The sequence below is a fragment of the Leishmania donovani genome, chromosome 22 (assembly GCF_000227135.1).
Source record: "Leishmania donovani BPK282A1 complete genome, chromosome 22".
Classification (NCBI taxonomy): Eukaryota; Euglenozoa; class Kinetoplastea; order Trypanosomatida; family Trypanosomatidae; genus Leishmania; species Leishmania donovani.
This window is the reverse complement of record NC_018249.1, coordinates 562,516-575,453: the sequence shown is the minus strand read 5'-3', so window position 1 is coordinate 575,453 and position 12,938 is coordinate 562,516. Positions and strand designations below refer to the sequence as shown.

The 12,938-nt window shown below is 52.8% G+C and overlaps 5 protein-coding genes across 5 annotated transcripts; all 5 read left to right on the top strand.

The window, feature by feature from the left end:
- Positions 1–662: 662 nt before the first annotated feature.
- On the top strand, positions 663–1,430 carry LDBPK_221330 (hypothetical protein, conserved; the record flags this gene model as incomplete). Its single annotated transcript, XM_003860831.1, has 1 exon — positions 663–1,430. The coding sequence occupies one exon, from the start codon at positions 663–665 to the stop codon at positions 1,428–1,430; it is 768 nt and encodes a 255-aa protein (XP_003860879.1).
- A 358-nt stretch (positions 1,431–1,788) lies between these two features.
- Positions 1,789–3,126, top strand: LDBPK_221320 (hypothetical protein, conserved; the record flags this gene model as incomplete). The annotated part of the gene is made up of 1 exon (XM_003860830.1): positions 1,789–3,126. The coding sequence occupies one exon, from the start codon at positions 1,789–1,791 to the stop codon at positions 3,124–3,126; it is 1,338 nt and encodes a 445-aa protein (XP_003860878.1).
- Positions 3,127–3,562: 436 nt separating this feature from the next.
- On the top strand, positions 3,563–4,186 carry LDBPK_221310 (i/6 autoantigen-like protein; the record flags this gene model as incomplete). Its single annotated transcript, XM_003860829.1, has 1 exon — positions 3,563–4,186. The coding sequence occupies one exon, from the start codon at positions 3,563–3,565 to the stop codon at positions 4,184–4,186; it is 624 nt and encodes a 207-aa protein (XP_003860877.1).
- A 1,774-nt stretch (positions 4,187–5,960) lies between these two features.
- LDBPK_221300 (cyclophilin, putative) lies at positions 5,961–6,650 on the top strand (the record flags this gene model as incomplete). The annotated part of the gene is made up of 1 exon (XM_003860828.1): positions 5,961–6,650. One exon carries the CDS (start codon positions 5,961–5,963, stop codon positions 6,648–6,650), a length of 690 nt encoding a protein of 229 aa, XP_003860876.1.
- A 735-nt stretch (positions 6,651–7,385) lies between these two features.
- Positions 7,386–8,909, top strand: LDBPK_221290 (hypothetical protein, conserved; the record flags this gene model as incomplete). Its single annotated transcript, XM_003860827.1, has 1 exon — positions 7,386–8,909. The coding sequence occupies one exon, from the start codon at positions 7,386–7,388 to the stop codon at positions 8,907–8,909; it is 1,524 nt and encodes a 507-aa protein (XP_003860875.1).
- Between the last annotated feature and the right edge of the window lie 4,029 nt (positions 8,910–12,938).

Below are 12,938 nucleotides of genomic sequence, written 5' to 3'. Positions count from 1 at the left end.
GTGGTTCGGCGCCGGTGGGGTGTGGGGCTGCTGGGCTCCCCCACGGGGCGGGTGCTGGGCCCGATTATATCACCAGCATGCGGCCCCCCTCTCCAAGTAAGGTTTGCGGATTTTTGTTGGCAAATGGAGTGGGGGACTTTTATGGGGCTTCACGCCTGTGGCGCTGTGGAAGTAGCGAAGGGAGATATGAATATTGTCCGCATGCTGATTTGGCTTCTCTAGAAGTCCCGAATTGTTGTTGGTGCGTTTTGGCAGTGCATGCAGGGTACGACCCACGAGGTAACTGAATGGGCTGCATCGGACACAAGTGGCGAGCGACGTTGATAGGAAAATCGAAGGAGCAATGGAATGAAGAAGATAGCTGTTTCCAGAGAAGAATGAATTTTTAGTTGCCTATTATGATGGCTTGAGCTATGCACGTTCAATTCAGAATATGTGAGTGAAGGAACTGTGAGTCGATTGTCGCTCACTATTGAGGAAAGGACTGTGGGGCGATCTGGGTAAAACACTAATGACACAGGTTCTTGTGCCTCTGTTTCTTTTATATTCAAGCAAACACAGAAGATCAAGCATTTACTGACGCCTTTCTCCTGTGTTTTCTTAACTCTGACGCATATCTTTCATTCACTTACATATACTAGAAGTTTCAGGGACTCTGTGCAATGCTACGACGCTACACGATAACGTTGGGGGTTCGGGCTGGCTTGGGCACCTCATATCGGAACGCCATCGCTAGTACAACAGAGCTGCCGGCACGGAGCGAACCCAGGCGACATAGAAAGCTTTATCAGCTGACGATGCGTGAGGAATATGAGGAAGGGATTCGCGATTTCCTTCCACCTCGGCCGCTTCTTCCAGTTGGGTGGAGGATGGAGCACGCATCTGGATCAAACCGTTTTGATTTATTCAAAAACGTTGAAGTTCGTCATTGCGGAGCTGAGGAGCTACACGCAATCACTTTGATGGAGACGAAGCAGTACGAGGGAACATATCGCATGGACAACGGCGAGCGTGAAGAGCAAGAGTACCTCAACTTTGGCTTGTTTATGCGCAAAAAAAGGTATCCAGCAGGGGGACTTGAGTTCAGCCTCACTTCGATTGACCTGGAGCTCGTGATGGATGCACTTACAATTCATCCTTCAGAAGAGGCGTTTGAGAGCGCAAAGGCGTGCTACGGCCGCAATGACGCTGCTGCGGCAAAAAGGGATATGTACGGCTCCTCTGGTGATGCACGCCGTCGGTGCGCTTCCAAATATAGAGGCCCAATGCTCAGTGAGCTTGATGACGACCTTTCCGACGAAATTCTCGACTACCTGGATGAGCGTGGAGTAAACAATGCCTTTGCCGAGTTTGTCATGGCTCAAGCCTTCTTTTTTGAGCAGGAGGAGTATATCAACTGGCTACGACTCCTGAGGAAGTTCTCTGATTAGCGAAGCGCTTCTTTCGTTCATGTGGCCACAGAGCACTCTCTCTTTTCATCCATGGCACTTTTGGGTCTTTCGCATTGCGCTACAAGCGGGAAAGTGCTTCCTATGGATGACCATGCACCGGTAGGTACTAGGCATGTACTCAATGCACAGATGCGTGTCTTCTCCAGCTGCCTCATTGTCTGGATTCGGATCGAAGTTCTTGTTTACTTCTCTCTTGACCCAGAGACTGCCGCGGCCAACGCGCGCTCTGCTCGAGCGAGGAAGTTATTGCCTTTATTCCAGGGTTTTCTGCACCGCCCTCACTCCTTTTCCTATTTGTCTCGCCTGTTTTACGCGCACAGCCACTCGCTGCAGAAGAATGCTACGCCGGCAATGCGTCGCTCTCAGCTACCAGCGTGGTAGCTGGGCCCCTGGGTCCAAGCACCAGAAGCACATGTCACTGAATCCCACCATGTATCTTTATCGCTTTGCCGGTCCGCATGGGCCAGGCCCTTATGTCATGAAGTACTGGTGGACACTGGGGTGCTTTCCCACAGGGATCGAGCGACCGTTTCGCCTTCCTGAATTTTTAGCTTCATATCAGCAGCAACACGTCCCTATCGAAGTCGAAGAGTGGCTGCAGTGCTTCGTCAAGAATCCATACGAGGAACTGAAAGATGCGACGTCCAGCCTTCTCAAATGCCTCGAAGAGGTTCCTATCAGAGAAAACACAAGGGGATACCGGAGCATTGAAAGTGGAGTCTCAAGCTTTGCTGTACCGTTGGCCCAATTTGAAAGGCAGCTGAATGTCCGCGTACCTTCTCTTGCAGTGCGTGCAGCACTCGGGTCACCCGCATTGCGTGAGCGCTTGAAAGATGACTTGTTTGAGTACAACGAGTCACTGAGCGCATGTGGCAGTACTCCGCACCGGCGGTTGGCGCGCTTGGCTTTCGATGAGCGACTGACACTTCCTGGCGCCATCAACAACTCTGATGACAGTGAGAATCTGCGAGGGCGGATTTCTTTGCCGATGAGCGAAACTATTGGCTCATACGCTTCGCCGAACCCTAACACTTCCGACGATGAAAAAAAGCTGATTCGATTGCTGACCACGTTTTCGGAAGGCTGTGCTCTGAAAGAGGACTACGAAAGCGCCTTCTCTCTCCTTTCTAGCTCTTTGAGCTTTTCTCATGATGACGACATCGACGCCGTTGTGCATTCTAATGCATCAGCCGCTGCCATCCTTGGCGGTCTTTACAAAGATGCGGAGTTTCACGGAAGACAAGCTGCGCTCTTGGAACCACAGGCGGTGCCGAGCAGAAAAAGTGGTGGCCGTGGATATGTCTTGTGGGCGACCGCAACTGCTTATCAGGAGGACTTTGATCGCGCTAGCAGAATAGTTGAAAAAGGTCTGGAAGTGTTTCCTGACAATACTGATCTAAAATCAATACAGGAAAAGCTTGCGGGCGCCGTGCCTGCCGCTTCATCAGCTTCACCTTTGAGCACCAGGATGGTCCGTTCGAAGGGGCAGCAGGCACGGGCGCTGCTACACGGGAGCGGACGGTCTTTCGACAACGAGTTTGACTGGGTCGTTTTCAAGAATAAGCTGTATCCCAGCAAGATGAATCCTTCGTCGAACGAAATGGGATCAGTTTTCAGGCGCGTGGGTGATTTTGGCGGTCACATTTCGACCTCTCGTTCGCTAGAGCCTCTTTGACTCTTCTGTGTCGTTGCAGTGCACTGTTAACTCGAAATGAGTCGCAGCAAAGCGGAAAAAAACCCTAGAGTGCCGTTTCCTTCCAGTCCCTTTCAAGGACTGACCAACACCTTTTTTGTTGGCCGCCCTGTTTGTTATGGAGTAAGCGTGACGTGGAAGTCGCTGCCGTGCTGCGATTGCAGCCTTTGCAGCCACTCTCCTACTATTAGTGTTCAAAGGATATCGATGACAGCATACTGTCGTTTTGTCTTACAGGATGATGCTTATTCACGACTAGCAGTCTACTCGTTTTGCAACCCGCCCTGCTTTGCTCTTGAGGCCTATCACACAATCACAGGAGTTTTCGCTTGAACAAACGCAACAGGAAAAGGATCTCATCTAGGGTCATCATTTGACTTTGCACTTACTTTCTTGCCTCTTTTCATTGCCAACAACGATGCTGATCTCTACGAGGGATGCTTTCGAGAAGCGCCACATCACCCGCGAGGATGGCATAGAGGTGTTGCCTCGTCAAATGATCACAGTGGCCGCTCTCGAGGCTGGCTACTGCCTGTCCTCGCCCACGATTGGCGAGGCGGTGAGCAAGACCACGTATCCTGGTCAGATGACTGCCTACGAGTTCACCGAGTTCTGCGAAGATAACAGGTCATCGCTAATGTCGGCTGAGGACATGGCGAAATGTGTTGTTGTGGTGGCCCCGGCGCATGTTATCACACGCAGGTCGCTGGAGGAAATCATGGCCAAGGGCAGCTCCAAGAAAGATGCCCTCTCCGACGAGGAGGTGGACGCTCTCTTTAGCACCCTAGACACTGAAAACAAGGGTGCTATCACTGACAAAGACTTCATGCGTGCTCTTTATGGTGACCTGGGTGTGCGCTGCCTTGCGGCGCGCCGCAAGCTGGACGCATTGGAGGCTAAGCGTCGCGAGCAGGAGGCCCTCGACCGGGCGAAAGCGGAGGAGAGGATGGAGGAAGAGAGGAAAGCCGCTGCCGGAAAGGAGGCTTCGAATTCCCTACCAAAGAAAGAGGAGAAGAAGAAGAAGGCTTTTGCATGCTGCTAAAACCGTCTGTTTATCGCTCTGTACTCGCTTGCGGTGGGCGCTGGCATGACGAGCTCGAAGAGCCACCACCGTGATCGCCAGTGCATTCGAAGAGCAAGTGGTGTTGCGCTGCCTTTCTTGTATGATGTTTGTGGAGTCTTCTGCGATCAGTGCGCTTACAAAGCAGGTGCAAAGCCTTACAACGTGGAGGAAAGTTGATGAGACAGCTGAGGGCTATTAACGTTCGAGGGTGCGCCTTAGGTTGAGACAATAGGTTCCGAGATCAACTACCACCAGTGCACACGCTAAAGAGTGTTATCGCTCGCGTTTCAGGTGTCTTGACGTGGCATGGTGGTGTTTTTTTTGTTCCATCTCTTTATGGCTGAGTAGTGGATTAGGATTTGGACTGCAGTTTTTGCGCGTTAGTTCGAAGAAATAAATGGGAGGCAGACAAGCACACACATGCACACACACACACATATGCAAGAAAGCGCATCCGCAGCGGACATGTACGCTTTGATTCATTTATGTACTCTCCTTTTTTTCTTTCTCGCTTTCTCACTGTATCTCGGCTCTTTTGTTTGTTTATCTCCTCGCAAGGAGAGAGTGGTGCGCTAAAGTCTTTTCTTTGAAAGAAGGGCAAAAAACAACAGAGGCAGCACGACCGAAACAAAGAAAAAAAGGGCGATGCAGCGAGTTTGTATCTTTCTTTTTCGTTTTCCTGTACGATTTGTTTTTGTCCTTCTTCACGGCCCTTGATGATACCGGCCACCTCAGTGTGGTATCAGGGTTCAGTGCCCATTCCCTGGGGGCGCCAAGGGCCTGCACAACCTGCCCTCGGGTACGGCTGCGGACTTTTGGTGCCGGCGGACAGGTCTGGGCTGGCGCGGTGCTGAAGTGGCTTGCGGTGATGATCACGCTTGGGCCAGCTCACTACAAATCGTGTCGGCGATTCAGCAAATGTACGCATCCGCCTACTGCTTTTCTGCTTTAGCTGCGTCGCGGTGATGTGGAGTGTAAGCCTGGACCTAGCCTGCACCGTATGCAGTGGGCCTTAACGGCGCCCAACGGTGCTGGTTGACGCGGTTCCTGGACATAGCCGCAGTGAGCAGCAGAGGTAGGGAGGCCGTGGCTGTATGCGCATATTAGCTGACCTGTTTGTGGGACAATGACACGTTGAAGAGGATCTTTTTTTTTCGCGTTGATTCCTCAAGGCTAAATGAGTAAGCGAAACAGATGGGATCACACCACCTCAACAGCATACGCGCTCTCTTGGATGAGCTGGATGGAAGGCAATCACACCAAAATAAGACACGGGAAGGGGAGCGTGCGCCTCTCTTGTGGCGCGCTGTCAAGTATGGGTGACAAATGTGGCTCTCTTCACTGCCATTCCCTTGACGGTTCTACAGTTTCGGCTTGAGGGTGCGCAAATAAGGCTGGTACCTCCGTCTCGGCGCTGGTAAAAAGAAGCAGAGGTCGATGGAGAGCAACCCCACCTACTGCAGTGGCAGCAATGGGTCCTCCCTCTGCGAGTGATTCTCTTACAGTGGCGATCTGCTGGTTGACTCACTACTCCTGCTGTTATGATGCCCTGCTTGTTTTGCCTCTTTTCCGTTTGCTTGTCCTCGCATTAACGCCGCTTATTTTCATCAATCGAACAAGTGATACCTTCACCAAGTTCGGCGACGGGTCACTCTTAACGTCACGCCCATTTCATCGGGCAAGCCCTCGTCGCTTGCTCCTCGTGCTGTGTGCAGAGGCAAAGGAAAAAGGGAAAGATTAGCAAACTTGAAGCATGTGGTGCCTCTCGCGTGTGGCGCTCCAGTCGAATCGCGCGGCGCTCTACATGCCGTACACCCCCGTAGCGGCTAACCCGGTCGTCTATTTTGACATCACCGCCGAAGGCGACGCGCTTGGGCGCGTGTCGGTGGAGCTGTTTAGGGACGTTGTGCCGAGAACAAGCGAGAACTTCCGCTCGCTGTGCACCGGCGAGCGCGGATATGGTCAGTGCTTGCTGTACTACAAGGGAACCCCGTTTCATCGCATTATTCCAGGGTTTGTCATGCAAGGCGGCGACATTCTCACCAAGGACGGCCGCAGCAACGTTAGCGTCTTTGGTTATCCGTTTCCGGATGAGTCTTTTGAGGGAAAGGCCGGGAAGCATTTGCCCGGCACTGTCGGCATGGCGCACAGTGGGCCGAATCAAAACGGATCCCAGTTTTTCTTCAACCTGGGGCGCAATGAGCAGCTCGATCGTAAGTTTGTCGTTGTAGGGCAGGTGCTGGGGGGCTGGGAGATCGTTAACCAGGTAGTAAAACTGTGCGGCTCGCGCTGTGGGACTCCCGTGAGTCGTGCCTGGATCTCTGACTGCGGTCAGAGTGGCGGCTACATGGCGGAAGAGACACAGGAGGCCCTACAGGGCGAGCGCGCTCAGCATGTGATGCCAGGCAAGGAAGTTCTCGACTTAATTCAACCGCGGTACTAACTCCGAGGATGGTGGAGGTGGCCGCGGGCCAGAACTCTCATTATGTGTTGTGTGTGCCTAGCTGTTGGTGTACGGGTGCATAGAGCGGTGACCCTGTTCACAACGAAGTCCTTAGAGCAAGAATTGGTGTTTAATCACTCTTCCAGACTGCAACGAAATCGAGGAGCCAGCGTCTGTAACAATCGAAAGCAAGTCGGCTTGCTTGCGCTCCGCAATGAGACTCATACTCCCACACCTGGTGCTCCAAGTGGCTTCAGTTGCAACCGAGGCGTGTGCAGGTTTGTCACGCTCAATGTCTTCTGCAACACTCTTTTCTCCTGCATATTCTCTTTCTTTTTCTTCCTCGTGCTCGATTAAATACCCGCCCACTTGCTTGCTTTTCTCTCGCAGCTCTTCTCGCTTCTTCTTTCCACCACCACCCCACTCTCTTGCCCTTTGCTGCTTTTCACACTCTTGTGTTTTCCATCGGACCATCGTCTGAAGCAAACGCGTCCGCCCCCCCCCCCCGCCCGGACGAAAGAAAACATCTCACCACACCTTTCCTCTTTGCGTCTTACCTTTCCCTTGTTTCAGAGGATTGCGTTCCCTCATTGTTCTTGCGCATCTGACGCCATCTGAATCCCCTTCTTCGGTGCAGTGCAACAACGAAAAAGAAAAATAGCCTGAAGCTATCAACTCGCCGATTCTCATTTTTCTCCTCTTCGGCCTTTCCACATCCAAGCCCGCCGACCCAATATGCCGCAAAAGACGATGAAGAAGGCAAACGCGACCGTTATTGAGGACTCGCCTGGTAAGGGGGTGAGTGGGGGTTCTCCGTACAGAAACGCCGAGGCATTGCCGACAGTGGGTGCCCGTGGTTGTATGCCACCGCAGCGCTCCAGCAAGCGCATGCTGAACCAGGAGATCAGTCTTCTGATGCTGATACTCGCCGCCCAGACGATCACCGGCATGGTCAACATTCAGGACAGCGTGCTGAGCACTGAGCTGGTGGCCGATTCGCACAGCTTCCGCGGACGCCCTTCGCTGAAGAATGAGAGCCATTCTTCCTCCTCGTACTACTCGTCTGCGTCGTCAGACAAGCACGTGCCTTTCATGGACATGTCTGAGGGCATTTCCTCCTCCACCGCGGGCTCTCATGCCAGCGAGAACTTCGACGACGACGGTGACGAGGAGGAGGAGGTCGTCGCCTACCGCTTCGCTTCGCAGCTCACGGCGCCGCTCCGCTCCAAGACGTACTTCACTCACAACGAGGACGTTTGGGAGAACATCTTCAGCTTCTTACCCTGGGAGGCTGCGATGCAGGTGCGCGGCGTGAGCCGTTTCCATTTCCGCCAGTCTTTGCCGCGCGTCACGGTTGCCCGCATGCCGCAGAGCAAGGTACCGGCCATCTTCATTCCCTGCCTGGAGGATCTCGACAGCAACGAGATGGAGATCGAGGCAGAGCTGGCCCCGCAGCACCAGACACCGTGGTCGTGCCCGCACTGCTGCCTCTTCAACGCACACGGGGCCGTGTGCGGCAACAACCGCTGCCAGCAGCCTCGCCCGCAGAGCGGTCGGCGCCTCTTTCTCGGTCAGCTGCGCCGCACCGGCACGGTGCCCATGGTGCGTTGGCTGGTGAAAAACGTCTTTAACGCCTCGGCTGGTGCACTGGTGTCAGTGGAGAACCGCCGCAACACCCACACACAGCGTGGCAAGGGCTGCGCGTGGCCCACAATCAACGACGAAGTCACCGTGAAGCGGATGCTCGATGCGCATCATCGTCTCTTCTTTGACTCGGTGAACGGCGTGGAGGGTGTATGGCTGGTACCGGAGGGACGCGAGAAGGCGCTGCAGTCGGAGGTGTCGATGCGGTACAACGGCGGCGCTCATCAGAAGCACATGCCACGCGGCACGATTGTCGTGGAAACCCCATCGACTCCGTTTTTTGTTGCAGGGCCTGCTGCGGCGCCCTTGAGCAGCGCCAAGGGAAAGGATGTGGATGCCACAGAGGACATTCACGGGGACAGGGTGCGCAGTGCTACCGGTCTGTCGTACTCCGCTGCCACCCAGTCGAGTCGCTCAGACTCGAGCTACCACCCGACGAGCACCCCGCTTCCTCCTTACCAGTCCAAACAGGAAGCGCACCCCGCGACAGTGGATACCGCTGCTGAGTACTACGGGTACAACGACGCGGCCAGCTTCATGCCGTACTGCATTCCCGGCGTAGACTTTGTGCGCCCTGGTGTGTACCGCCTGAACCCCTATACGGTTTTCATGTAGTCGTGAGGAGAGGCTATGTGCGTGCGTTGCGTGCGCACGCGAGTGTGTGTGTGTGTGTGTGTGTCTTTGTCGGTACACTGAGAGGTGGAGAGGGGCGTCACTCTCCCGCCCACCTTTTCTATTCTAATCTGTTTTCTCTCTAACTACTCGTATTTTTTTTTGTGTTTCGCCTGTGCTTCCTTTTTCTCCACCTCTATGTGTCCTATTTCAGCAAGTGCCTCGGACGGGATGGCGGTGCACGCTTCGGCCTTTAGCGTTTTTCTCCACCCCTCCCCCGCCACGAAAAAAAGAGTTCAGCGTTATTTTCGTAGGAGGGGGGGGGGAAGCTGCGTGCATGTGCAGGCAAATCTTCAGTGTTTAAAGGGGAGAAGAGGGGGGGGGGCAAAATAAAAGGAAAGACCAAAGGGCTGAGCATGAAGGCCAACCGCAGTGACATATCGGCGCTGCAAACAAACGCACAGAAGCCAGCGGGGCTTGTGTACAGAAATACTGCGACAAACACAGCCCCCTTCTCCATCTTCCTCCGCCTCCCCTTTCTACGACTACTGTACCAGCAGCGGCGTTCATCTTACACTGACGCTTTACTTTCTTTTCGTGTTGCTTTTCACTGGATCGAGCATCTCACCTCCCGTGCCGCGTTGCCCTTTGGCTTCATCGTGCTTCCCTTGCCTTCTGTGTTTTTTTTTGTCTTTTGGTCTTGTTGGATATGCGCTTGTATGCCTCTCTGTGTGAACGTTTATGTATCTTGTCCTACCTCTCTCATTTTTTTTTTTGCTTCTTCTGTGCTGCAGCTCACACACCCACGAACACCAACACATACCCCCCTCACCCCTCCACATGTACGGTCACACGTGCAAGATTTGGACCTTCAAAGGATCGTGTATGCTTGACCTCACTTTCTTCTTTGCCGTCTCTCAGATCGCTGTATTTCTTTTTTTTTTTCGCCCCTTCGTTTCACTGTTTCTGTTCCCCCCTTTTTCGGCTTGTTTTGCGTCTTGCCCGAGGCTCGTACTGCATTGAAAATGTGTTTCTTTTGCCTTTTTTGTGTTTTCGCTGTCCGAGGCTATCCGAGTCGTCCAACTGCACTGGCAGTGGTATTCGAACATACACAAGCACACGTGCACGAGCACATGTCTACAAACAGGCACGCAACAGCATCTTTCTGTTGTCATCCATGCGACGATCCACGCTCGTTGGAGTTGCGTGCCATGCTTCTATGCTGTCATGTGCCTCTGTGTATTTGTGTAGCGTGTGCGATCGTACATGTGCTACGTTTCGCTTGGTCTCTCGCTCACGTCGACTGCTGTTTCTTTCTTTCCTCCCGGCCTGTTTCTTTTTTGCCTGCTCATGTGTTTTGTGCCCGTGCCTCGACACAAAATGAAGAAGGCTAAACAGTGCCGCCAATGAAAGCGAGCATGGCATATTGAGAAAGGAAAATCAAGAAAAAGGAGATAAAGTACATGAACTTTGAAACCAGAAGCAGCGACAAGTGTGTCTCGATTTTGCTCTCTGTGAATCTGTGCTCGCATACATGTGTGGCTGTATGCACGTCTGTGAACTCGAGACCGCTAAAAGAGTCAGGAGACCAGAGACGAAATGACATTACACAGTGACCGCCGATTCACGATTATAATCAACGGCCGTAAGGGGAGAAAGGGAGCCTATTTTGTGTGTGTGTGTGTATGTGTGTGTGTGTGTGTGTCTACGCTTGCGCTAAAGAGAAGGAAGCACATAACCATGTGCATGTTAAGACATTTTTACTGCTTCCTCTCCGTCTTCCTTCTTCGTCTTCCTCTTTCCTCTGACTCTTCCCCCTGTCTTCTCCCTTTTTTGGTCTCGTTTCGAAGCAGCAAACAAGAAAGAACACATGCACACACATGCACGCATCTCACCTTCGTAGAAAGACACACAGACCGAAAAAAAAACACGGGAGCAAGCCTCTCTCTCTTTCTATTTTTGTTGCTGTCTATTGATATGTGTGCGTGCGTGTGAGCGAAGGAGTGTCAGGTGAGTGCGTACGTGTAGCACCCCTCTTCTTTTGTGACCCTCGTCGTGTCTGTTTTTTTTCTTTCGCTCCTTCTCATTCTCTTTGTCCCCTTCTTTTCCGCTCGCTTTGCCCCCCCCCTTCAACGAGACAAAGAGAGGGGGCATGTACGCACCACCATCCCCCCCCCCCCCCCTCCCCAAAGCGGCATACCTTTCTCCCTCCTGCCTTGCACACACACACACACACACACACACACACATACACAGATGTGCAGACGCACATGTACCCAAGCACGCGCGTGCTCGCATATGTGGTGCACAATGAAAGGCGGCAGCGTGTTCTTCCCCTCTCTATCACTCAGACTGTCCCATTTTCTTTCCCTGTGCTGACTTAGTCTCTCTCGTTCTCCCTCATACTTCGTGTGCGGTGCGGTTCATGTTCTCCTTCTTTGGCCTTTTTTGTCTCTCCTCGATTCCCTTTTTTCTCCATTGAAGCGATTGCGCCTCTCCCCCCTTCTCGCCCTCTCTTTCTGTCAAACATTTTCGGCTTGTCTTCACTGCCTGTTGTTGTCGTGGCGGTGTTTCCTCTCGTAAGTATGCGAAGGAGTGGGATGCGCTTTCTTTTTTCGTTCTCCTTGTTCTTCCTCTTCTGATGCGTTTTCGTGTTTATTTTTGGCTTGTTTCCCATGCTGATTGCTTTCAATTTTTCTCTTGCCTCCTTGTCTTTTCCCCTGTTTCGACTCTACCACCAAATTACAGTGCTTTCTTTTTTTTTTTTTCAGTGCACCTGCGACGAAAGAAGCGATGAAAAAGAACAGTAGACTCTCTCTCTGTCTGTGTCTGTGTGAGTGTGAGTGGGCCTGTCTAACTTTTCTTTTTTCCCTCTTCTTTCTTTTACAGCAACATTTACTATTTCAAGTACTTTAACTCACATATAACAATATACCAACGCAAAAAGAAGACGACGCCTAAAAGGTAGAGGAGAAGCTACCTGTGCGTGCAGTGGGGGGGGGGTACTTCTCTGTGTCTTGGGTGTGTGCTGGAAGAGACGTAGCATTCTCACATTCCCCTATAGGTACTTTGCAGGCTGAAGGAGGAGAGGAAAAAAAAAAGACACCTTCCCTTGCCCAAGGTGCGGAAGAGCCCAGGGATGAGAAAAAAGGCAGCAGATCATCGATTGGGTTCCCGGCTCGGAGAAAAAAACCAACGGGCCTCTTCTGTCCTGCAGAAGAGCGGAAATGAAGAGAAGAGCTTTGCATGGATCTGTATGTGTCTGCTCATACTCTTCTTTTTCACTGTCCTCTAGTGCGGTTGCCAACTCTTGGTGTCGGCGGACAGGTGTGGACTGGCGCCGCACCGAAGAGACTTGCGACCATGATCGCGTTTGGACCGGCTAACCACGAATTGTGTCGCGATTCAACAAATATACGCATCCACGTGTCCACCCCCTGTGCACCTTCAGGACGATAGGCTATGAGTTCTTTGAGCGCAGGCATACGCTTATCCGAGGACCCCCTCCGCTTGACACACCCGCGCTTGCCAGAGGCGTGCGGATTGAGGAGAGAGTGGAATGACCCTGCCACCACAGACTCATAGGAACGTCCCACCTGTCGAGGCACATGCGGGCAAGCCGTCCAGACACGCCTCCCGTGGCATCGACGGAAATGGCAGATGATGGCAGCGAGCCCTCCCAGGCAGGAACGTCGTGCTGAAACAGGCCTCCGGATGCAAGAATCCGAGTACTGTGCGCACACGCTGCCAATGACAGCTGACAAGGCGTATCACATTCACGCAAGGCATCGAGAGGTCAGCAGAGCAGGAGTAGTCGACGGAAAAGGCACGAAGAGATGCATACCAATCAGCCCCAAAGTGCATATGCGCGGAATATGCGGCATCTTGTACATCCGACCGGGTGAGCTGATGAGGCGCAGATGCCGGAACGATGACGAGAACAGCCCAAGTTACACCATCGAGCCCACCAGACCCCGATGTGAAGAGTCTCCACAACACATTATGGATTGCAGCGGCTTGAGGCGAGTGAGG